Source organism: Anoplophora glabripennis, unplaced genomic scaffold (assembly GCF_000390285.2).
Source record: "Anoplophora glabripennis isolate ALB-LARVAE unplaced genomic scaffold, Agla_2.0 scaffold243, whole genome shotgun sequence".
NCBI lineage: Eukaryota > Metazoa > Arthropoda > Insecta > Coleoptera > Cerambycidae > Anoplophora > Anoplophora glabripennis.
Window position 1 is genome coordinate 623,842 of NW_019416329.1, and position 27,863 is coordinate 651,704.

General features: G+C 31.1%; 1 protein-coding gene across 1 annotated transcript in view; it reads left to right on the plus strand.

The window, feature by feature from the left end:
• The first annotated feature begins 618 nt into the window (after positions 1-618).
• The window catches only part of LOC108907999 (elongation of very long chain fatty acids protein AAEL008004), a 65,531-nt gene continuing 38,286 nt past the window's right edge, over positions 619-27,863 (plus strand). Inside the window, exons 1-2 of the mRNA XM_018711889.2 lie at positions 619-904; positions 26,425-26,488. Coding sequence (XP_018567405.1) covers positions 845-904; positions 26,425-26,488 — 124 coding nt within the window. The 5' untranslated portion in view covers positions 619-844. The remainder of the gene's footprint in view (positions 905-26,424; positions 26,489-27,863) is intronic.

A 27,863-nucleotide genomic window follows, 5' to 3' on the forward strand; every position in this document is an offset into this window, starting at 1 on the left:
ACTTTCCAAAGTTAAATACAACCATAAGTATTGGGATATTTTTTACGTGTTTCATTTTCTTTAATTATAAATTCAGATTTTTAATCTACCTAACTACTTTTAAAGGATTGATTTAAACCTAAATGAAAAATATACAATAGTGAGTGATATACAAATATTAACATTAGATATGTACCTTCAAAAATTGGCTCAAAACAATGATTTAATTTGACAAAAGATTATTAGATTACACTATTCATTAAGAATTATTTCTGGTTAAATAATGTCGCTTCCTAATTGTGCTTCCATTTCGATAAATTTGTAATAAGCAACCATTTAAAACTTTCGTTGTTACTCAAAGCGGATACTAATTCATCAAATCAAGGAACTATCAAAATTCGCTGAGCAGAAGTCCGACTTCCATATCGCAAGCATTACCCAAGCATTTCCCAACACTCCAGTTAGCACCACCACCTCTGAAGCGATTCTATACTTTTTATTCTTAATATATTAACCTTTAAGTTACACGCTGTACCATCAAGCCCAATGGATCTACCCCCACTGTCTCAACCAAAGTACAGCGACTTAAAACTAGATATAATTTTTTAAACAGAGAGCGAGTGGGGAGCTATATTTCATACAGTTTTATACTAAACACATTTTTGTTAGTTTTGTAAAAGTTCCTCTGATTTTGCTGTACACACTTCGCGCAGTTACTTTCTGTTTTCATTATTTACTTTGTTCCAGTAGAGTGACAGTGAATTATTGTTATTTATACGGTTACAATTTCAGTTACATTACCTTAACGTCTTTGGATTTTGTGAATTGTGTTTCTGTGTTTCGCGCTTTTGGAAACATCGCAAAAATGGATACTCTTTGGGAAGAAGCAGAACACATTATCAACTTGACCAAAAATAATAACACAGTAAGTTATTTCGCGCTCTTCTATGATTAGATAAATTATAAATAGCACCTACCTGCTAATTATTATAAATATGCGTCTCAGATTTATTAACATTTTAGAGGACAATATTTATAGACAGTTTAAAGCAAGAATTTTCTTATTGTCTGGTATATTTATATCTATAGTAAAAATATGGAAAATATTTAGTTCGGAAAAACTAAAATTAACAATCAATATTTACGTTACCATTAAACGAGTATTAGTTGCTAATCTGAATGATTTGCATTTTCTATTACCTATATTGTTCTGGAATATCCACGACGAAACATGCATCTAAATAGAAATATTTTTAAGACATAGTAAGGAATATTTAAAATTTAAAAGTTTTAGAAGTCAGTTGCTTTAAGAAAAATTTGAATACGTATACTAAGTATATTCAAAAATTAGATTAAAGTAACAACCGTTGAATGGACTAACTTTGCGTTTTAAATTGTATCTTTATTTCATATTTATTTGAATTTACGGTAAATGTAGAATAAGAAATCTATCGTAAAATTGTTATTGGTATACTTCAAATACCTAACATGCCTATTATTATTCTAATAATCAGTTGCTGTTCTCATTTTTTAAGGATTTAATTTCCCAACAACTTTGTATTATATGTAATTATCATTTTTGCCGTAAATGAGCATTAAGCAATATATATATATATAACACATTGATATTTTAATTAATTAAGAAATCACGTCTTGGTTTCCAAATGTTGTTGATAACTAACCTACTTGTACTATATAACAGAATAACCAACAGTAGGGCACAAAAAATTAAGAATTGTGTACCAATTCAACATTATATATATAGAAGTGAAAGTATAAACAGATATTGCAGACTTTGATATATTTATTATGAAGCATTACACTGTAACATTTAATGGAATAGACCTGATTAAAATTGTTTAACCGTCAAATTTGGTTATTATAGAAAATCAAATTTACTTACTAAATTGTAGGTATGCGTTTTCGATGGTTTTTACATAGTGTAAATAAATTATACCGAGATTAACAAAATTTTGTATGGACCCACAATAATTTTTGGAGATACTGACAACCATGATATAAAATGGGCTTGAACTCCTGATAATGTGGTATAAAGATGGTAAGGCCAAGAGGTGGTAAAGTGGTAATTTGCTGAAATGTTAGGGGCAATAAGAACTACATCCACTACTTTAAAGGCCTACCACCACTCAATGTCCTCATTCAAGGAGCAGCTAGGTCTGTAGGTTATATACTACAACAAGGACACCCACTGGAGGCTCGGTAGGGAATACCAAAAGCTATAGAATAAATTAATGGCACATCCCTATTTAGGAATGCTGAATGACCACTTAATTCTTCAAAAGAACTTCGATATAGTAAAATCAGAAAGAAAAGAGGAGAAAGGATAAGAAGTCAACCAATTAATCTAGTCACGTGATAGACACAAGAGTCGGAACTGCAACATTCAGAAAAATGAGTTCAAGTCCATTGTAGTCCACCTTACGTACTATACACTTTCGGTGTCCTATCGTCAAAAAGGCAATCAAGTAGTACCAAATCAAATACTGTTCTAGTATGGAGTTTTTGGATGCTTTGACTGATGAGTTAGCCAGAGCGAGATCAGCCAGAACACTCCTCCAACATTGATAGCTTCGTTGTTAAGACAATAAGGTGAAAAATATGGCTCAAACATAGGCAACCTCTAGGCAGAAGTAAGCCAGGAATATGGAATGAAAAAATCCATTGAATAAGCTGAGGGTAGATCTATTGTAACAAAGTCGTACATTAACAAGGATAACAGGACACTGCAGTCATGATACAGCCGAGTACCTTCCACCAGGAGAAAGAGGAGGACATGCGACTGTATAGGATTAAGAAAACTAAATTATCGGAAAGATTCGGAAGAAATACACAATATGAAGCGCCCTATAGAGACTAGTTAGGAGGACGAGAAACTCTAAGATCTTGGAGATTAGATAAGAATTGGTCACAATGGAAAAGGGTGGTATATCCACCCCGCTTTATAGTTTATAATGTACAACTTCCTACAATTCGTTACAATTCCGTTACTTTCTACTTTATACTACTACATTTTAAAATCTATATAAATACATACCAAATTGTAAGTGAGATTTACATTAAATCGTTTTAGCTTAACCAATTACATGTTTTCGTAGAAGCTTATTTATATGATCTCCAGTGTGTAATTTCAAAATATTGGAAAAGGCAATATTTTCAGCGAATATGCCAACTTCATTATTACACGTATTGATTTATAATAGGAACATATAATTTCTCAAAGTACTAACATCGATGAAATTTCGAAATTGCACATTTTATTATAACTATATGCTTAGCCAACGTATTTCGCAATCCACCTTCTTTGACAACCTGAAATAGCAAAGAAGTATGTATATTTAAACAGACATGGTTCTTTAGTTCAGCTTTATTTGAACAGAATGATATTTAACCTTACTGCCTAGGTTAGTGAAGTAATTAAAGAGTAAAATTCTGTTTTCTCTTGAGATACGATACGATTCCGTTAATTATTACAAAACCGAATTTCATAATTATCATTCAAGGTCGCTTTAGTAGAGAACTGTCCGAAAACTGTTAGTGTCAGAGTACTTACTCGAATAACCTTTCCATCTCCACATACTTCATCGTTTTGACAAATAAAGTAGTACCACTAGCAAATATTTTACTGTTGTATGATTAAGCAGCCTATATACACAATTACGAAACCAAAAAATACCGCGTTTTGTCGACGTCATCGACGTGTCAATGAAATTTGTGGGTTAGTAAATATTACAGATGTAAAAATACAGTAAAGCTGTTTAATTGATTAACACCTATATAAATCATTATCAATATAATGAGTATATAAATCCATAAACATAGATTTGTTGCTAGATTTTAAAATCAATAAGAGCACATGTGTTGGTAAGTTTTAATTCTTCAAGTATTCTTAGGTTGGCCTATCAAGAATTATCTACAATTATTAAAAACTTTAATATTACTAAAAAATTATGTCTTCTAGAATTAAAAACTATCCTTAGTTAGACATGTCAAATATTAATTACTTCCATCTAAATCACTATTAATTTATATCTTCAGAAATTTTTTAAAGAGTCAAATGTTCAATTTCTTAATACGGGTATGATATAATCTACAAGGCGTATTATATCTTAAATTTTAATGCTACTCAATGCTTATTAGCACAAAGCATTACCTTTTTCTATAGCAAATTTTTGAAATGTACTTTATACAACTAAATGAACAGATTATATAGCGTTTTAACAGCAGTAATAGTTTTCCAGCAAGGGTAGGTGAAATACTTTTTTCTATTGCTATTTATACGTATACCTACAACGTACTTTTAATTTTTATTTCCATTTGTATTAATATGAACTTAATCGTACAATTAACATTTCCAGAAATTTATATTCTTAGAACTTTTTTCCTGTAACAAATATATAGACGTAGAGCTACAAGAATCTTCTATTCCATCACCAAGTATTGTCTTGGATATTTCAGTCGTTCTCGCTACTGAGTCTTCTATATAAACTCCGGCCATCGAAGATGACTTTCACCCCCCTACAAACTTAACTATTATCAAATCAACACCAGAATTTGCTAGCATTGTGGTTACAGATCGGCGGAAACAATAACGTTATTCATTTGTGAATTCGATAACTGCAAAAAATCGTCAATTTTCTTAAAAATATTATGCAAGATATGTTATATGATTATTATTAATTTTATAATATTATTGGTCCTTGTCTCCTTCAAAGTCGTCCCCTACCCTATCACGCACTTTTCCCAGACGTGTTTACACTACGCGAAGCAGTCCTGGATAGGTTCATTTGAAATGGCTATTAAGAAATAAGAAAAAATCGCAAGAACTCAGGTATGGTAAAGTGGATGAAGAAGGATAATAATCTGACTTTTGTCACAAAACTAACGAATTGACAAAGCTCCATGTGCGAACGCCTTGTCATTGTACAAGAACCATGAGTTGTCTCGCCACAACTCTAATCTCCTTTTGCGGATTTTTTCACGTAACTCTTGTAAAACGCCTTAATAATACACATGGTCCACTGTTTCACCTTGAGGCAAACATTCAAAATGCACAATTCCATTAAAGTCGAAAAAACAGTGAGCATCACTGAACATCACTTTGACATTGAATCGAGACTGATGTGCTTTCTTGGGACGTGGAGATGCCAATCCATTGTCAAGATTGAACTTGTGTCTCAATGTTGTAGCCGTAAACCCGAATCTCATTATGACCCTTTGAATGAATGTTTCATCTCATTAGATTGTTCAAGGAGTTGCCGACAAATGTTCACACGATTTTCTTTCTGTTGTTCGATCATCAAACGAAGAACAAATAGTGCTGCAACTGGATGCCTGTTCAGTTTTTCGGTCAAAATTTTACGGCATGACCCAACTGAGATGCTAACCTCTACTGACAGTCAATCAGCGATTTGCAGGCACCAGATCTTTGACTTTCTGATCGTGGAAGTCATCAGTTGAAATCGAAAGCCTTTCTGATCGAAGATCATCTTCAATTAACTGACGACCACTTTTAAATAGTGGCAGCATTGTCTACGATCCGCAAACTTGTTTCAAATTTTGGAACGTTTTCATAAAAGTTTTCTCCAGTACCACGCAAAATTCTACATTGCATCGTTATTCCAAAAAATCGCACAATTCAAAAGTCGTCACTACAGAGGTTATGCACAACGCAATGCTATGAACCGCATATCACTAAATACTTCCATTAACGCTTAATTTAAAAAGTTTGGTTTGAATAATACCCTTTTTATGCCGTTGATAAAGTTGATAAAGCACTCTGATGAGGCACGTTTTTAGGACGCAAATCAACGTATTTTCTGACAGTATCCAAAATATTATCTCCACTTTTTTGTCGGTAATGCAAAACGACCGACCTTGCCCAATTTTGGTGTCTATAAGTGAGACAATTATGACCGATTTTCCATTATCAACATTAAAGTTTCTAACTTGTATAATTTATTGGACTGGCACGCCACAAACATACCCATTATTGCAACAACCTCTTAAATTTGACCTTCATAAACGTATAGTCGTCATCTCAAGCACCTCTTAAAAATGTCATGACATCATCCGTTTCCAAGATAAATTTTTGAATTTGTAACCACGAGTTGATTTCTATAGAGATGTAATCAGTTTGCTGTATCTGAAAACATTACGAAGCGTTATTACTTACACAATTATTATTTACCAGTAACTTCGAATTTCGAACATCGAGTAATGTTACTTTGAATGTGTCAGTAGTACCTTTTCACACCATTGATATTTTTCCACTTTTGTAAGCACGTATACACTTTTTCCTATCTCAATTTTTATTTTTGGGCACTAGTTTCCACGGCTTTTAATGCTACTTTTTCCAAGACGAAGAAAGCTTTATATCTTCAAATTCGGTTTCGCACATTTCTTTACTTTCTGCAGAACAAACAAGGCAACACAAGGCAGAACTGGCAGAGCAGTATTAAACAACAGTTATTTATTCCATTGCCATATATTATCTCTAGTAACCTCAACTACCCACTGGGATTTTAATCGTGACTGAATTAATAATTGATTTGTTTAATATTTTCCTTACCTACAGGCACGAAAATGGGGATGGTGGACTATACTTAATAAACATTTCTGTATTGGTATTCATTTTGTCCTTATATTTATTACATATCTGAACTCCATTTTTTTTACTTACTATGTTATATTATATTTAAAATATTTTATTACTCGGAAATAACATTAGACAATTGAAATTGATCTTTTAAATTAAGTGTTACAAATGTCACTTTTGTAACAACAGATTTTGACCAACACTGACATATTATTTAATTCTGAAAATTTTGAATATTGTTTTGTTTCACAAAATTATTTATAATCTAAAAAATATAAAAAATTATGGAATAATTCAAGAAGAGCTTGATCTTTTCCAACAAAACTTATAATACTGAACCAAAACCGTTTATAATGTTTAATTTAATTTTGTAACATTTTGTTTACCTTTATTATTTTTTTTTGTCAAAGTGTTAACAAATTAGATGATAAGAACAATGAGAAAAATGAAAAATCCTGCATAACGAATAAAGCTTCCCGTGACCCACAATTTAAAATCGTATTTCACAAACTGTCTATTCCACAAATTTCAATATTCCTGTAGAAATTAAATTTGAACTTTCAAGACTTGTCGGCAACGAAATATTGCGAAAACTGATATCCGAGAACATCTGTCCAACGTAATTTTGTAACAGTTTTATCCACCAAGCCAGTTAAAGTAAGAGTAAATACTTAGCTTTAGTTAAAGGCGCTAGAAAATGTAGGCTAGGTGTGTTAAACATGGTAAGAGCAAAAATATTCACTACTAAGCTGGACAGATAAATTTTTTATTTGATCAAGACATATTTTGATATGGTTTTATTGTCAACGTTAACGTCCTATGCATTTATTCACAGTAAAAATACGATATGTGATGAAATACACATCTGATAACTGAAAATGTATATTATTCTAGACGTAAGAAATAATCGCCTTTAAATATAATTTTTAACCCTAAATAAAGCAAACATAATGTTTATATTGTGTTGGTGTGTGTATTGGTGAGTGTGAGCACCAATTCCAAAAATATTTTCTGCATATACTAAGGACACTGATGCATTTGATAAACTTGTAGATAGCATAGCTTATAAAATCAAAGACTAATACGTGATGGCTGCTGTTGTTGTTGCTGTGAAAATAGTAGGGTAATCAGCAGCATTGAGGTCTTGTGATCCATTGTGCATGCCGCTAGTAGTAGACTATAAAACAATCTCGTTCAACGCTTGAAAGTATCTACTGAAGTCTTCCCGGTGCCCTAAGGCTACAAAATTGCTGTCCCAATTGTACGTGTACATTAAATGTGTATGAAACCTCGTCGTTTTCATGTTCATATAGCCTGAACCTTGGCGTTGGTACCTACTCAGTCCAATGATGTTGAAATACCCGTTAAGATGTCCATGGCCTGTTAAAAATGCTGTGTAATGATGTTGCTTCTACTTAATATGTTGATATTTTGATTTATTTCCACAATCAAATCTGCTGAAACATGTTCCTTTGATCACTTTCTGAACCAACTATCAAAGGATATTGTTAAATAACGTTGTCTGGCCAACACGTCGACTCTTTCATTGACATTATCAAAACCTGGGTCAGCTTCACACGATCATTCCACCCCAAGAGAGGGTCTTGACACATTCTATGACTACACCAAAGATGACCCTGTTGGAGGAAAGCGCATATAAGACCGCATGGAACATGAATGAATATACTAATTCACATACCCCCTTCTGAGATCTTCCAGTGTACAAACAGATATAGCGAACATCTCAGCTTGACACACCATTGCATACGTCCTATGATAAAATAATTTTACCTCCATGCATTCCTTCATATTCCAGAGAAGTAAACTTCAATAGTTCACTGTTTTGTTAGGTTTACATTAATATAAAAGTTGATAAGGTACTTATGCCAAAACGATGCAATGAAACTAATGACTAATATGTAGAAATATGTATGTTATTCCTAGTTACTACGTAATCAAATTAAAAATAATATATTTTTTAACATATCACTTCAACAGAGTATTTTTAAATATAGTTTTTACGCTAATAGTCCATTATAGATACTCATTATTAGTTAATTAGTTAGATTTAGGTGGAAAAGTGATAACTACAAAAACTGAAATAATAAAAACTAATAGAACAAACTTAATTTGTTGCTTAACAAGTGATTTTTTATTAAGCAAAATGTGGTTATAGTTTAAGTGGGCAAATATTCTTTTTTTTTTTTTCATATCGGGAACCCATGTGAAAATTCGTTCTTAGAAACAAAATTATTTCTCAAAAATTGGCTGTCAGTAAGACGCGTAAAGGGTCTGGAAAAATGATATAAGTGCAATCTTTTCACAAAAATGTTTCAAAAACATAGTAAAGTTAGCTTTTTTATTTTGATAAGATATAGGCAGACACCGTTTTCGTGTATCTTCAAAGTAAAGACTTGAATTTAAAAATCCAGATTTAACTAAACTTGTTTTGAGAATATGTACATCTAAATTTGACATTTGTAACATTTCCACATTACATTAACCAATCTTTATTATATTTAGTGAATAATGAACCTACACTGAATTTTTACTTCCAGTCTCTGATATTACAATCTGCTAAAATTTAATGATATATTTAAATTTTTATTTACAAATTTAGATTTAAACTAGTCTGAACTAGTCATAAACTATAACGATTGTATACAGATATCATATATCGATATTACGAGTAAATGAATAATTTAAATTTTGCCAAAACAACTTTTGCATTGCAATTCAAGGTTTAATCATTACTTACGTTTAAAGTTATTGAACTTAAATTTCCTCTTGATTTCCAGAACCAGATTTGCAACTTGTTGGTATTTCCAGTAACGCTTTGTATTGTTAACAGGATGCAGTCATTCTGCTTTAGAACCTTATTGAAAAATTCCCGAGCTAAACTATGGTTCGATTTTTTATCTAGTTATATTAAAATATTTCGAAGAAAAGAATAATAACATTGAAAATATTTGACAGTAAGGCTACTATTTTGCTCACATGAAATTATCTTATCTTTATTGTAACTTTTTGAACATTTCGAACTAACATTATCTAAGTTACAGTCACATCTAATTCACAATTTTTTGTATGGTATTTGAAGTTCAGCACGATGTGATTGAAAAAGATTTATAATGTACTGCTGCCATAGGCAACGGTCCAATTTTGAAAATAAAAGTAACTAAAACTATAGTAAAATATCCATAGCCAAGCCAGTCCATTTAAATACTGCTAACGAAAAAAACATATGTGTGATAATATTGTCATTAAATGGTGTTGTAAACTTAAATAACTATATCTCTCATTATTTTTAATAGTAGTTACACCAATTTAGTTTACGATGTTGCGAAATAAACTTGAAGCTTCACATTTTTCTGAGAGAAAATATAATCTTTTATAGATATTCCTAGATTTTATATCGAAATTGGTAGTAAATGTTGCGACTATGTATTATGCGTTTACATATAAGAAAAATACTTCTTGTAACAACCATACATTTACATAAAGTTTAGACACAAAACATTGCTATGTAAAATGATTCCAACGTTTGTACAAATTCATTGCGAAATAAGATGTAACTGCATATAACTATAAAAGAATAATTATTGTACTTATACCATAAGACAAAGGACATCATTGTTTAATATATTCAAGTGTAACTTCCATTTTAAATCTAATACGCCTAGTAATTTCTATTCCTTTATTTCACCAATTAGTTCCTTTCTCGTGATTTTAACCACAAAAAGTGCAATACTACATATTTACTTTCAGATTCACTCTAATATGACGGCATTTGGTAAAAATACGGCAACCTCGCTCAGTGAAATGATGTCTCAATAATATCGAAAATAAAACCGTACCGTAAATTGCCAATCCCCATTAAGTGAATTCCACCGAGTTCAGAAATAGAGTCTAAAATCGCGTCTGGGTAGAAGGTGTCCAACTTACCTTAGAATGTGGGTCATTTCATTACGTTGCATAATAAAAGATATCGGTTGCAATGCTGTTGTTTGTAATGCTTTTAATATTTTGCGTTTCAGCGGGCAAGTCAACTGTGAAATCAGTGTTCCTTATACAGGGTCTTCCGAAAGGAAACTGCTTTATTTCGAGGGTGACTTGGATGAAAATAAAGTGATTTAGATCAAAATTACTTAACCTTAGTACAAGTTTACTTCCTTAGAAAGTTCCGGGCTTTTAAAAAAAATTTTTAATTTCAGTTTTTAAGATAACTTTAATATTTATATTCCAATTAAACTTAGCAAAGGGTGTCTCAAAATTTACGCAATAAAGTAATTTTGATAGAGAAATTGTAAATTTTTTATTGGTTCATAAAGTATACATTAGGAGAGTTATGTATGGAATAGCATATCGGATAAGGCCTCTGAAGCTTTCCTGACACATACGCACTCTTTTGTTCATTTTCCATGACCACTTTGAATAAATGCGGCTAATTTCGTTGATACAACTCTCAATTTCCTCCTTCAAAGCGTGGGTTCTTGTTGGTATAACCTTAGTCTTCAAAAAGTCCCAAAGAAAAAAATCCAACGGCTTTATATGGCATGATCTGGGCGGCCAATTCGGATCTCCAAAACGGGAAATTACACGACCAGGAAATTACTCATGCAATAATGGAATAGTTTCTCGGGTTGTATAGCATGTGGCACCATCTTGTTGGATTGGATTGTCATGTCGCGATAGCGAGCACTATTAATTGTTATTGCCTGACCAGCTTCATTATCGAAGAAGAATGGTCCCCAAAATCCGCACCAAACAGTAACACGTTGTGGATAGATTCTTCACAATCACTCGTGGATTTTCTGAACCCCAAATGCAACAATTTTGTCGATTAACGAAGCCATCAATATGAAAATGAGCCTCATCGCTGAAGATGATTTTGTTCGAAATATCAGCATCCATATTTCCATTCAACGAACTGTCATCACTCTGCGTGATCAGTAGGCTTCAAATCTTGAGTCAATTGAACTTTGCAAGTATGAAGATGCAAACCATTCGTGAAAATGGGCTGTAGAGAACTTCTCATGTCCATGTGTTGAGTTGAAGGACAGCCAGAGTGTTTAAGATCACTCAAAGATCCAGATGATAACATTTTCCGAGTTTACAATTTTTGCTAATGATTATTCTACTCATATTACAAATTATCATTTATACAAGGTAATAAAACAAATGAAGTAAAACAATTTTTACTAAATAGATCGTAAAAACGTGCATATTTCTGAAAAATTTAAAGTTTGTGTTATCAGATTTCGAATAAAAAACTTGTTACAATTACGAAATTATTGGCACCTAAAAATCGTAAATATATTTTATTTTTAAGTGTTGTATATTCACATTCGCCAATTTCTTTTATATGCGTCTCTTGAGATATCTTCAAAATATGTACTCTTCAAATCTATATTTAGTAATTTTTCTACAAAATTTCCTTTCTTATTTGAAACATTTGGAAATTATAATTATTTTAAATTAAGTAACATCGTAACCCAAATCTAGTTTCACTAGATCTTGAAATACTAATCTAAATTGCATTGACTACAATTAAGCCTCCTAAAAGCCACTATTTACGAGAAAACTTCCAAGAAAGTCTGTGAAATTTGGCAACAGATAACCCAATGATACGCTTTTATCGAGTTTATGATGTGGTAATGATTTCATGAAGATTAATTATATAATAATTATTGAATTAAAATAGATTTCTTTCATTTCTAGTAATCACAATTCACTCATGTCATTGCGAAAAATATTTATTACTGGAAGCATTCACATTTTGAAATAATTGCTTTCATGAGGATACAAGTGTCAATACAAATTTTAAGTTTCGAGAGGATAGATTCTTATAACAGTGGAAATTAAATAAGAAGTTAATATCTAATTTTTGAAATTTGTTTACACACTGAATGGTATTACTGGTTGGTTAAGCAAATGGTAATATGCTTACACATATTTTTTTATTGAAAAACTTACATACTTATACAGAGTGTTTCGTGGAAGTACGGAACCACTTGGTTGCTTCAAAATTTGCTGATACATAGAGTGAATTGTTAATTCTTACTAAAACTTGTTATAGCCATAGGTTTTAAACTAAAGGCCAATACAGTCCTGAAGTCACAGTCCCAAAATTTCAAGACCGCAATAGGAAAATCCCTATACTCTTGTGACTCCCCCGGAACCCCGGAAAGTACATCATATTTTTTCTTCTATTTCGTAAAGCATTATGAAAATACCGCAACCACTGGGAAAAAGCATGCATTTGATTGTTTTATCACACTTTCCTTAATTTTTGAAATAACATTAAATTTTGCTCGCATGTCTTTTAATCAGCTTTTCAATATTATTTTAACAATAAGAACAGTTACAGCTGATACTTCCTAATTTTCGTTTTTTATTAATGATGCCACAACTGCAATTTTATGTAAATTGCAGAATTAAAATTTCCAGGCACTGGCTGGCACATTTTTTTTACTTGTCACAGTGGAAAATAGTCGAAACGATTTTTAACTAATTATATTGTTGGAAACACACATATGTCCTGACCAGCATTGAAATATACTAAGATTATTCGTCAGTCAAACGCACCAGACTTATACCGGTTTCATACTTATTGGTCGTCGTCAGTATGGCATAGGTGAGACAACCGACGAATAATTCAGCGATTTTTTTATGGACTATAAACATGTGCACGCTAGTCACAGAGTAGCACTGTTATATCTCGCGTACATATCGGAAAAGTTAGCAATGTATATTTATCTATTATTTCACATAGCATATTAAAAGTATATATGAACCAATGATAGAAATCATGTATTTAATCTTTGGTCACCCCTTCCTCTATGATAATGAATGTTTGAATCCTTCTGAATCCTTAATGAATGAATGAAATTCTAGTACTATTTTTTAATCAGGTTTCCAATTTTATTTTAGCAATGGTTACATTCAGCCGACAGAATCGATGAATTTTAGCCACAGACATCCACTAATTAATGAATACATTTACCTAAACTATTTTTAACACGTGCATGAGAATTCATGAATGTTCTAATCCTTCACGTTTTAAGAAGTATTGAAATAAAAGCAATAACAGAGATGATTTAAATTTAGATTTTAGATATTTCGCAACTGTAATCTAGGATCAATCTATTACAAGATTGTATTTTTTTCAGTCTTCTTTACGCATGTAATGTTGATGGTGCATCATTTTGTGCAAATAATTATTATAATTGTAATCATGTATAAAAAGTATTTTTCTATAATTGCCGCAAAATGTGTATTACTCAATTCTAGAAGGTATATATTTTCTATTTCTAAAAATATTGAAATATACCTGATCTTAACATGTGGGACAGAGTTTTTTGGTACAATATGCAGGGTCGGAAAGTACCGATGGTCCATCTGCCGTTACGTGAGAGCGATAAAGTAAGTCATAGAAATCCGTGCGATAGAGAAAGATTGCTATAATGAAGGCGTTTAATAGTCACGGCCCATTTCGCCCTTCCGCAAATAAGAAGTGGATCTTATTTGTGGAAGGGCGAAACGGGCGGTGACTATAAGACGCCTTCATTATAGCCATCCTTCTCTATCGCATGGATTTCTATGTCTTACTTTATCGCTCTCACGTAACGGCAGATGGACCATCGGTACATTCCGATCCTGTGTACTTAATCACTTTGTTGATACTGGAAAGAGGCATAAACGCAAAAAGTCTCATAAGTATTAACACATTTTGAAATAGTAACAATAAATTATTCATCGCCTACTTATTTTTCACTGTTAATTGTAAACTTATTTTTAAATAATTTATTAGTACCCATAATGCACAAATTTAAAAATGATTGTTTATATCAATCTCTATTAAATTTTAAAATAACAAGAAAACCATTTTAGTGATAGATGAAGTTACTTTTTATGATATTTAAATGTATTTTAAGTCAACAAAACAATTTAGTAAATTTGATACTTCCTACCTACCCACCTATTATAGACGAAATATTTTTCAACATATTGTGTACAATTTTATTGCTTTTACAATACGTAAACTTTTTCTTAATAACCAACAAACAATTTTTGGTTTTTATTTTTGCTGTATATTCAGAGCTGGAGAATACTTGAACAATAATTAAATAATAAATTGTACTCACGATTGTATTGCGTAGGTATCTAAAGTACTCGATATAAGGTAAACATGAATACTTATTTTGATGGTACTCAGAACTCGAAATTGTTAAGCATTTTGCAATTTTTGAGTACGTCGAGTACTCAATACGTTTGATGTATGAATTTGACGAGATTCAAGTGCGCCGTACTCGCACTTGATTCTTTACTGAGCCGGTAGCACTTGCTATACGTATATTTTCGACTAGTGAGCTTTTTTGTAATTAATAATTCTTATTTTACATACGAAAAGATATATATTATTTCTAAGTACTGTTCTACACGTTATACGATGACACTGTCCAATTCCAAGTCCAGAGTCTATTTCAAATTTTCGATCAGCTTTCCGTTCGAACCACGAAATCACAAGCAAGACGAAGACAAAGAACAGTGCGCTGCAATTGAAAATTCACCTCAGTTTCGAATCAAGTCCATCATCACTTTCAGTCGGCTACAATTCAAAGATGGGTAAAATCCAAAGAGGTCAATAGTCCAAACTAAGACGGATTTCGCTACAGCACCTCTGCGGGCCCATCAATGTATCTGATCGAACGTCGACCCTGATGCCTTGCCGTTCAATAACTGTGTACCCACGCTTCAAAATTATTGCCATTATCAGTTCTAGCGCTCCAACCATCCAGCGTATCTGCCCCAGGCTGTACCCTGGGTGCTCAAGGGTGTACCAAAGTGAACAAAAACAACAGGCAACAAAACAAATTAGATTCTAGTACACATTTCAATACTTTCTCAAAAAATCGAATCCCTTGAACAAATAAAGACAACAAGATAACTAAAATAAGAAAATATTGAAAATGGATTAATATTTTTAATTAATCTTGTTTAATAAAGTAAAAAGTCTAAAACTTATATCAATTGTCACAAAATTGACTTATTTATTATTTACTTATTAGAAAATTTGATAGTGGGTATATAATTTTAACATATGATGAATAAGAAAAAGCGTGCTTATAGTCAATAAATTGAATGGATGCTCTGCCCTAATAAAACTTTTCATCAGATTATTAAATTTTATTTTTAGGTTCAGAAAATTTATATTACTGTCTTGTGAATTTAAGAGGACCGAAAAGATATAATTCCCACAGTTTTCACTTCCATCTATTCTAGAATATCCTGCATATAAAACTTAATTACAACAATTCATATCCAATAATCTGCATAAACTATACAAAATTATAAAATTTTGTAATATCCATTCGCGCATTATGCAATTTTTCGAATGCAACGATTAGTGTTCTACAAAATATTTCGATTATCTTAATAAGTACGTTGTTTTAATAAGTACATTACGTCCATATACTGCATCGTGAGACTACCAGTGTGTGTTTCCGGTAAAACGGAGGCCACCAACTCACCTACGCTCTATGAAACAATATATCCACCTCGGATAGTCATCAAAATTGTTCAAGGGTATTCTCGCCAAAATTTGAAAGCAAAGGTGTTCATGAAATTAAGATAAATGATTAACTTGTTTTGACTGACATTATATACATTATTTAGTAATTTACTGGGTAGGTAGAAGTTGTATAAAGTAGAGGTTTTGTTATTTTCCTTAATAGTGCTAGTTACAAACAAACATAAAATTATGTGGGCATACCCATGTCAAGTTACAGTTTGACAAGCAAATAAATAATATTTTAGAGAATATTAATTTTTAAATTCAACCGGTTTTCGGTATCAAATTATGTTGTTTAATATAGTTTTTATATCTACCTAGACTTTTAGAACAAGAATATGAAATGAAAAATAATAACAATTTAATAAAATTCACGAAAAAGTATATAACTAACAAAATGCGATAGATTCAAATCTGGAGAACATGGAAGACATGCGATAAAACGTCTTCATGATATCTATTTGAATATTGTTGACTAATAGTTTATTTTATATCCTTGATATCATTCTATAATAAATTACAGAAAAATATTGTCATAACTGAAACATTTGCTGTGATGAAACTGCGCGTCATTATTACCTTCCTCTACAGCTAAAAAATGACAATACTTGGCGTAATAAACAAAGAAGTATTCTTTAGTTTAGAAATAATTCGTTTCCAGCATACAGTCCAAATAATTTGACTGGCACAAAATTACTGGACGATATAATTTAGAAATTTTCATTATTTGCGCATCTAGATAATTTTTTAACCACTGTTACTTTAACAATTGTTATCAAGAGATGCAGTTTAATAGCCTTCCTACATGACCCAAAAATAAACAAAAATTATACTTCCTTTACCATTTATAATCGAAAAAATTTTAAATTTCACATTTTTTATGTTCTTATCATCATCTAAATTTTTCTGCACTGCTGCAAATCGCTCCAAATATTAGAACAGTTTTAGGTACCTAGATAAAAAATCATTTTTATCTTCTACCATATTATTATCCCAATTGATGAGTTAAAATATTGAAATAAAGAAATAAATAAGTAAATAAATATATAAATATTTAGCTTCAACATTCATATGTATAAAAAATATATGTCGGAGATGTCTTTCTCACGGGCCGAGTCCTTCAGATTTTGGAAATTCCAGAATTCTTTATTCGGGGAATACCCTTTTATAAATTGTACCTAGACCATAAAACTTAGAAATAGTTATTTATGAATTAAGCCGGTTATGTTATTCCCAAGTTTTATTATGGCAAGCTTGGGTTCGGTGAGACTTTCGGGTCACTCAACGTAGCTGCGGTCAAAGGATAGATAGCATTTACCTTATAATTACTTTATAAGGGAATCTCTAGGAGATAACGAATTTGATTGGTGCATATAAGAATAATTTTGACCTGACCAGTGAAGACAAGTACAGGGAGATGTACTGAAAGGAGTTCTACTTGAGCATTGAAGACGTAAGTACACTGCTATTCTGTTGACTGTGGATTCGTTATCGGTCCTCTGGTTGTTGTCATAAAACACCTCGAGTACTTTATTTGTAATGTTTTATTTTAAATCATTTTAATTTACGGTATTACTTATTATTTCGTGAAGATGAGTGACACGAGTAGTGATATTAACGCCCAAGTTAGCCCTATGACTCCGACTTATAGATGATATAAATTGTACGCATGTTATATGTAATGCTGCAAATTATTACTCATACACCATTATCTTCAATAATAATAGCNTTGATTGGTGCATATAAGAATAATTTTGACCTGACGAGTGAAGACAAGTACAGGGAGATGTACTGAAAGGAGTTCTACTTGAGCATTGAAGACGTGAGTACACTGCTATTCTGTTGACCGTGGATTCGTTATCGGTCCTCTGGTTGTTGTCATAAAACACCTCGAGTACTGTATTTGTAATGTTTTATTTTAAATCATTTTCATTTACGGTATTACTTATTATTTCGTGAAGATGAGTGACACGAGTAGTGATATTAACGCCCAAGTTAGCCCTACGACTCCAACATATAAATGATATAAATTGTACGCATGTTATATGTAATGCTGCAAATTATTACTCATACATCATTATCTTCAATAATAATAGCTGTATTAATATTCATATTTATTTAAAATTTTAAATACATAGGTAGTAAAACATTTAAAGACCACACAGCAAAATCGATAGGTCACTTTTATTTAATTTGCTAGAATATAAATTTTAAACTAAATTCATAAATCATACAATTTAAATTATACATCAAAATTTTTGTCAACGGGTAATTATTTATCTGTGAAATCGATAAAAATATCCTTAGATCGCTCTGATTTTTCTACCTTTTACACACTTTTTTTGGTACCATTATCTTTATTGTACCTTAAAAATTCACTTGTAGTGTTTTTACCCAGTATTCTTCGTTTACAATCGATTTACGAATATACAGGATGTCCCGGTACTTGATACAACAAAGTCGAGTACAGATAGATGAAGTCAAAATAATATCAATCCTCCATATAATTTTTTTTCATACAGGCCTTCGTAAACAAGTTACGGGACCTCAAAGGTGAAAATTCAATAAAATATTTTTATTTATAGTCTCTAAACCATTAACTTTAGAATGATGCAAATTTGGTGATCGATAACACATGCGCACAGCTTGTTTTTGATGTTGTAAGTGAAACTTCATTATGCCCAGAACGCCAGGGACGGACTATACCCAATGGTTAACAACCCAGAATTTTTGCATCGACGACGATCGCAATCTGCCTGTATCAACAATTCCCTAAAGAATTTTCCAACTATAATACCCTCCTAGCTAAACTCGGTAAAGCTAGCAGTTTAGGAAATATTTGTGATTTTATGTCACAGTACACATCAAGCGGTGCGCGGCGCCTCCAAAATTTTTTGTTTTGAATTTTTAATTGCTCTTAATTACTATGTTAGATACATACAAATTTTTAAAAGAAGAGCCTAGAAAATCTTACTGTCTGCTAATGTAATTTTCGTTAACAAAATTTGACAAACACACTTTCCACATAACACAAAATAGAAAAACAAAACAAGAATAAGTTAAAAAAATGATTTAAAAGAAAGAAAATTTTTAAAATACATTTTCAATATGTACACCTTCCACCTCCACACACATCCTAAGGCTACGAATGTTATTTGTTTGTACACGAAAAAAAGGTCATAATTTAATAGGTCCATACGTTTTTGAGGAACGTCTGAATGGACATCGATATTTGGAGTTTTTGCAAAATAATTTGCAGTTACTATTAGATGTTCGATGTTCGATTAAACACCCGAAGAAACGTTTAGTTCATGCAATATTGATGTACGAAATTATTTATCCATTGTGTTTAATAATAAATGGATTGAGAGAGGAGGCCCAATTTCATGGCCACCACGTCCTCCAGACTTTAACCCTATGGACTTCTTCCGTCGGAAAGTTTAGTGTACGCATCTCCAGTACAGACAAGGGATGAATTGCTACAAAGAATTAATTTCCATTTTGATAATATTAGACATACCCCAGAAATGCTTTTACATTCGTAGACTTAGAAAGTGTGTGGAGGTGGAAAGTGCCCACATTGAAAATGTATTTTGAAAGTTTACTTACTTACTTATTCTTGTTTTGTGTTTCTATTTTGTGTTATGTGTATAGTGTATTTGTTAAATTTTGTTAGTAAAAATTACATTAGCAGACAGTAAGATTTTCTGGGCTCTTATTTTTAAAATATGTACGGTTCTAACATAGTGATTATGTCCTTAAAAATTTAAAAACAAAAAATGGTGGAGGCGCCGCTCGATGTGCACTGTGGCATAAAATAACAAATATTTCCTAAACTGTTAATTTTATCTAGTTGAACCGAGAGGGTATTATCATTGGCATATTTTTCAGGAATCTTATTTTTGATACAGGCGGATTGCGATCGTCATCTACGCAAAAATTCTGGGGTGTTAATCATTGGACATAGTCCGTCCCTGGCGTTCTGGGCAAAATGAAGTTTCACTTATGATATAAAATATAAAACAAGCTGTACGCATGTGTTATCGATCACTAAATTTGCAGCATGCTGAAGTTAATAGTTTAGAGACTGTAAATAAAAATATTTTTTTTAATTTTCACCTTTGAGGGCCCATAACTTGTTAACGAAGGCCCGTATAAAAAAATTTATAAGAGAACTAATATTATTTTGACCTCATCTATTTGTACTTGACTTTTTTGTATAAAGTACCGGGACACCCTGTATATATGTTATTGTTAAACAGTGTTTACGTTTATATAGGTATATTTATTAATGTTTCATAAAACTCGAGGCTATTTTAAGATATTAATAAAGGCATCTGTTATTAAAATGTTACATAAATAGCTTAACCGCAACAATTTTTATTAAACATTTTGAATCTTAAACCGGTGTAAATTGGGTTACACAACAGATATTAATAGAAAGTTAAGTAACAGTTGTTTTTACTTTATTTTCACATCTAGGTATGCTCGCGATAGCGATGCTGGTGGCAAAACTCTCCTAGAGATTTTTTCTATCTCTACTTGTAGCATTGCCACATCGAATTTATTCAAATATTTCCCAACAAACGCTAAAATGCTTTTGTAACCTTTCATTTTAAAACTGTGTGGTTTTCGCCTTCATATAAAGTATCAGAAGGTTACGGCTGGACACTCTCTCTATATAATCTCTAGTAAATTGGTGCCCCCAAATTTCCACATTCTTTCATCGATTTGTAAATGTGAATGGTAAGCTATTTATTAGGAGCATTATTTTTAAAATTTGAAATGGAAGTGTAAAATTTTGGTAATGCAATTTTCCGTATTACTCTGCCAATTTAGAATGTTTAAAGTAATATATGTTACATTTTGAAAACTATATACGACCAATTTTGGTCTTGGTATATGGTCTTGAAACAAAAAAAGAAGAATTTTGTGGCATTATATACTAAATGCTAGGGAATATCATACGGAAATTAAAAAATATTAATAATTGTTCATTTAGTGAACATTCAAAAGAAAAGTATCGAAAAAATTTTGCATTAAACAATGAAAATTGTTAATCAATCGAAAAACTCGTAAGTTGTTCCCTGAGCTGTGTTAGTGTGATACTCTCAAAATTTCATGTCGATTCGTTGAAAACTTTTTGAGTTACGTTTGCGGCCAGTTAAAAAAAATGGTTTCTCGAAAAACGATTTTAAAGTTTTTGTTGCTATTCAACATAAGAAATTTTTTATATATGGTACACAATTGTACAGTAAAGTATTCTTTAGTTACATTAAAAATAAACCATCCCCTTCATATGCCTCGGTATCCTTTCGCAACAGTGATAACGTTATTATACCAGAAAATAAAGTTCCCGAAACATTTGCCAAATACGTTTATTCAGTTTACTCTGTCTCACCGGCCATCTATAATTTAAAAGATACAACACCCGCAAATTATCAGATGGCACAGTTGAAGTGTATTTTGGCAAGTGATACGGCAATTAAAAAATTGAAACCAAAACGGGCTGTATGTGCGGACGGGGTACCACCGTGCGTTTTAAAGGGTTATTCTGATTATTTCAGGGAACCCCTCCTGCATATTTAAAACTTAATTTTGAAGACTAATCAATTTCCTGACTGTTGGAAAATTTCACTAGTCAGTCCAATTTATAAATCGGGAGAGAAATCTAATTTAAATAATTATGGACTTATTGTAGTTTTATCGGCGCCTGCAAAAGTTTTCGAGCAGATATTATACCGTAACTTATGGAGTCATTTTAGCACACTAGTCAAAGACTATCAACATGGCCTAAGAGATCAATATCTACTAACTTGACTATATTTACCGATGATATACTCAGTGCATACCTAATTAAATTAATTGTTTCTTATTTACAAAACCGCACATTTAAAGTCAAATATTCAGGGGTCCCACAGGGTTCCAACCTGGGCCCACTCTTGTTCTTGTACTTTATTAATGATTTACCCCAATGTCTTCATCATTCTGAATGCTTGTTGTTCGCTGACGATTTTAAATTTTATAGACAAATTAAAGTTGTAAATGATTGTGCATTGCTCCGGCTGGGCATTGATTCTGCAATATTTATTTTACTCGGAAAAAGGATGTTGTTCGTAAAAAAGGATGCTGTCCGTAAAAAAAGGATGTTGTTCGTAAAAAGGAAGTTGTTCTTTTACTTGTAAAAAGGATGTTGTTACTTACGCATATAAGATGAATGACACACATTTAGTTAAAGTTCATAATGTTAAAGATCTGGGCTTAACGATAGATAGTACAATATCATATAAAATTCACTCTGACAAATTTATATCTGATGCCTATAAAACTCTTGGTTTTGTTATGAGGGAAACGCGATATCTATATTTTACTCTAAGAACTAATCAACTTTGTCAAGAATTTAATATTAATACACTTCATCACCGTCGTATTATTTCTATTATGTTATTTGGTTACAAAATTTTAAATTGTTTCATTAATGCACCGAATCTGATCTCCCGTATGCTTATTAATGTTCCTTCCAGAGACACCCGTCAAAAACAATATCTGCATATCCGCGATACACAAGACATCATGTTCTCCTGTTTGGCAGGTGGGATGTTCTCCTCTTGCAGTTATGTTCAAATTAATTAATCAAGTCTCATCATTTAACTCCATCGACCTGTTTTCACCCCCAAAGAGTATTTTTAATAGAAATTAAACAAATTTGTTCTGTAAACAATTTACCATAATCATCACTTTTACATGTCTTAATTTTGCAAAATCGTTACGTGGATGTTGTTTGCCCTTCTGACATAGTGCTGCTATGTATTTTGGTTATTACCCTTTGTTAGTGTGCTTGTTTTAGGTAGCCACATTTTGTACAATACAGTGTAGTAATTATTTCCCTGTAATTAGGTATTTATGCCTGTTGGGAAAAGAAATAAATAAATAAATAAATAATTAGCCTTCTTGATCTTCCTCTTTCCAGTTTGATCTGAGACTCAATTGTGCCTCTATAATAGCTAACTATCGCGTGCGTTCTCAGGAGTTACAATAAGCTCTCCTGCAGCACGCTGCAAATGGTTGCACTCCACCTCGAAAAAACTTGTATTCCCGATTTTCCCCCCACCTACGTTTTTTTTCCTATGTATATTCTTCACCAATCCAAAAATCGATTTTTTCACAATTCTAGAGTGGCTTAATACCTTCAAATTTACTATTATATTTGTTTTGTAATTTTTCATATTGTAATTTTCAACAAAGAGATAAACAAATGTTATGTTTCTTTCAAACTTGCATTCAAACTTGATTCGTAAGTAAGTAGTTAACTCTGTTTTTTATTAATCAACTCGCACACTAAACATTGAAACCAAGTTCCAGATACTGAGACTACTACACTGAAAGAAATGGGCTTATTAAACTGTTTATCTAGAATAATGTGCATAGCGCATATTAATACTTTTATAACCAATATACAACTTTTATTAAAAAAAAGCAATCATCTCCATACTCATTATTCAATCAGTTTAACTGGAAGGTGCTTAATACACCTTATGCATCTATGAAATAAAGGTTATAATGAATTACTTATACATTATTAGGTGTTATAGACTTTATATTCCAATTGTATAGTAGGGAAGATTTGTTGTATAAAGACCAGTATCCGAATTTGTATATAACAATTGTATTAACAGAATTATTCGTTCTTATACTGAATATGTTTCCGTTTTTAACGTGTAAAACGCATCTTATAATGGTTAAGTGATCGTCACCTCTCGGTGCATAATCGGTTATGATCGTTGTTAAGTTATATTCATAGTCTTGTAATAATAATCATATGTCAGACCCGAGAGCGAAGTGCGCCGACTCAATAAGAAACCTGGCTATTCCAGCCGCTGATTTAGGGTTCGCCGCACGAGCTCATCCCTTCTAAGATTTCAGTAGCATGCTATGCATGAAGCAGAACGGTACTCAACTATCTTATACAGTCCACTTTTATTGTCCATACATGTTCAATCATTGTCAAAATAAACACACAAAACCACAACGTCTTTATTATCTTTACTCAAGAAGAGAAAATACAACAATCGTAAAATTTCCGACAGTCCGCTGTGCATCGACTTACACACGTCTAGTTTGATGAAAATGGACAGTATATGCACATGTTTTGTGGGATACATGATCATATCGCGTTGTGTGAAATGGAAAATTATTATGTAAGTATCTAACTGTTTTATGGCTTGTAATTGTTTTGTTTTTTCAAATGTAAATCTTGTCTAAATCTTAAAAATTATTATTTTGTAGGTCCTATTAGAAATCGCTGATGTTAAGTTTTACATAAGATGGAGGAACAGAAGGTTAACGGTGACAAAGAAGAGCATGGGTATAAAGTCAATCAACCAGAGGAAATAAAATTATATGGAAAGAAGCTCAACCTTTCTGGGGATGCTTCATTCTTAAGGTGGAAGAGTTATAGTGCAAATTCTCATGTAATACAAGAAAATACGGGTGCATCGTTGCTAAGAAAATAAACTGGACAGTTTTGGGAGCGATTTGTCATCATTTTTAATGCTTAAAAGTATGTTTTATGTATGTTTACATTAGAACCTTAGCTTGTAATTACAGTTATCCAATAAAATTTCTGAAAACTTAATGACATATGTTTTTAACTCATACAGAGTATACAACAGTTTAATACATTTATTATTATAAAACTTATAACCAGTACTAGATGTTCTAATAACGATATGGAACACTTTAATAACAGTTATTGCTATTATTTCGTAAAGGGTATAAAAAACGTTGTATACTAGTTATACAATAATTTAATAAAGAATAAGGTTTATAGTCACTATACAACTGTGCTAGCAATACGCGTTTTATATCCAATATTCACCTGTTTAACTGTCACATATAGTATACAATGGTCTTATAATGGTATATAGAATTCTAATAAAGAATAAAACGCATTTCTTTCAGTGTAGGCACACTTTTCTGCAACAGTGACATTTTTCATCACTGTACTCTGATTTAGTTACAAGTTTACTAAGTGCGAGTTTATTTAGAGTAATTATATAACCGGAACCTATATTTGCATGAAATCAGTTCTAGTTAAAACATTATCACAAATGCTCAATATTAAGTGAAAATGTACTCAATGTACCCAGTAAATGTTTGGCAGGTGGGATGTTCACGCACATCAATTATTTGGTATAGCTTCCTAAAAGTTAAAAAACAGTATCGGTAGATACGTTACTACTAAATATTCCGAATTCCATAACAGTTACGATTATCGTATTATTTCATCTATATAATAAGTTGAATTAAGTTTAAAAACTACCTACAATATCCAATTTTTCTAAGAGAAAATAATGACTCAACTGTAACGAACTTCAATGCTAGGTTAAGCTAGATACCCCACATAAAAATTTGGTACACCTGACGAATCTGAAAATTAGATTAATATTAATCATCCATTATCATTACTATTATTAAAATACAAGTAATTTTCAATATTACATTACTATCAAAATATGTATTAAATAATAGATAATATTTTACCTTTATTTATTTTAATCATTCACTGTAAGAAAAATTGAACTGAGTGAAATTTTCCTCTATTAGTATAAGTAGAACAAAAAGTTTATGAGTTTTCAGTTTTAGTTCAAATATTATAAAAAATGTGTACAATTATCAAAATGCTCAATATTGACTGAAAATGTACTCTATAATTTCTCTCAATGAATTCACTCGATGCCTTTTTGCTTTCACTCAGACCGATTTATTTATACCTAGTGTTTTATATTATATTGAAGTAATATCAACTAATTCTCTTTTTTATTGATCGCTGTAAGCTATAATCTTTAATTTGTTCATTTTGTGTTGATCAAAATTAAATACCTACCTAACTATTCAAACTTATTTTAATGTCCTTCTAATTTGCTCTGTTTTCAAAAGTCAATTTCACGCAACAGTCTTTTTCAAGCATAAATTAATAATCATTTATATTAATATGAATAAGTAATTTCCAAAAATGTTACGTAAAAATAAATGACAAAGCTAAAAAAGTGAATATTTAAATGATATTTTACTATTTTTAACATTTTATTAACATAAAGTTTTAAGAATTACTAAAGTTGTGATTTCATTATCTTCTTTTGATCGATTTTCTTTATAATACCTATCTAATAAATTGAAAATTGACAGTAATGTAACAAATAACACGTTGAAATATAATGATTGGATTGTAATACTATTTTTTTTTTTGTTACAGGATTTAGCAGGCATAATGAAAATTGTAGCGGACAGATACCAAACAGTTTTGTATAAAATAAGTGGTAAGTAAATATTTCAGTAGATATTTATATCACATAAACTTCCCCATACATTAAAAAACTAGAATCAGGTATATTAAGTATTATTTCGTAAAAAGCTAGAAAATGTAAATTTTTATGCAGAAAAATATCGTTTCAAACACTGCGAAAATAATATGTAATAATAGATAGTAAAAATAAATAAGGATATATTATTACATGCTTACACTAAAAACAACTTAGCAAAGTAGGAGGTGGTATTTTATCACATTTCTTTAGTGTAATTAAATTCCACAATGCTTAGCAATTTAAAGTCAACACATAATCGATATTCTAGAAACTAGTTTTTACTTTATTTGCCAGTATTTTAAAATAGATGTATATAACCGTATTTTATTTAAAATTTGACCCTAGGTGTTTTAGAAATACCAAGAAGAGAACTAACAGAGTAATACGTCATGTTGTGGGAATTCTTCCGGGTCTGTGAAATTTTATGCAAAATCGCTACTTGTGAAGTATCACTTGCAGATCAAATATTTGTAATGTTCTATTGATTTAATTATTTTTTTTAACATCATATACAGAAGTATATTTTTTAAATAATATAATTATTAAATTACCATCAGTAAAGCCCAGTTGAATGTTGTAAGTAGTAAGCCTAGTTAACTACAAAAGTAGTCCAGCATCATTACAAAATAAACGATGATCATAGTATGAAATGTTGTTTTTAAAAAACATTTATATTCTCTTCTTCGCTTCCGTAGCTGTTAGTCTATTTTATATATTAATATTAAGCTGATTCAAGCAAATAATACTGAAAGTTTATTAAAGAGATATATAATTTTGCCGATATAGTAGGACTTCTCATGGTAAATTATAAGAATATCAGAAAAATTCGTTACTAACTGAAAAATTTAATACCTATACATGCTTGGTTCAAGTAAATTCAATTTGGTCACATTTCATACAACACTTCATTATTCTATTTTAAAGTTAATTATGCAAAAGATATTTAACCCAACAGACAAGATATAGACACTTCATTATTCTATTTTAAAGTTAATTATACAGAAGATATTTAACCCCACAGACAAGATTCCAAATGTAGTTTCTTATATCGAAAATATCTTTTAATTTTTGAAATATTTTTAATACGAAAAAACACATTTTAAATGCCAATTCTACTCCTCCAGAAAAATTTCAGTATAAATCTATTAATAATTTCGTTCTATTATATACAGGGTGACCCATTAAGAATGGAAACACTCGCGTACAAAAGTTGTTTATGGACCGATTTGAACCGGGTTTTTTTTTAAAGATAGATCTCCAAAAGCTCTATCTTGATGCAAAATTTGAAGACGAAATTTTGATTTTCAAGGCCTACTACGAATTTTTTTTT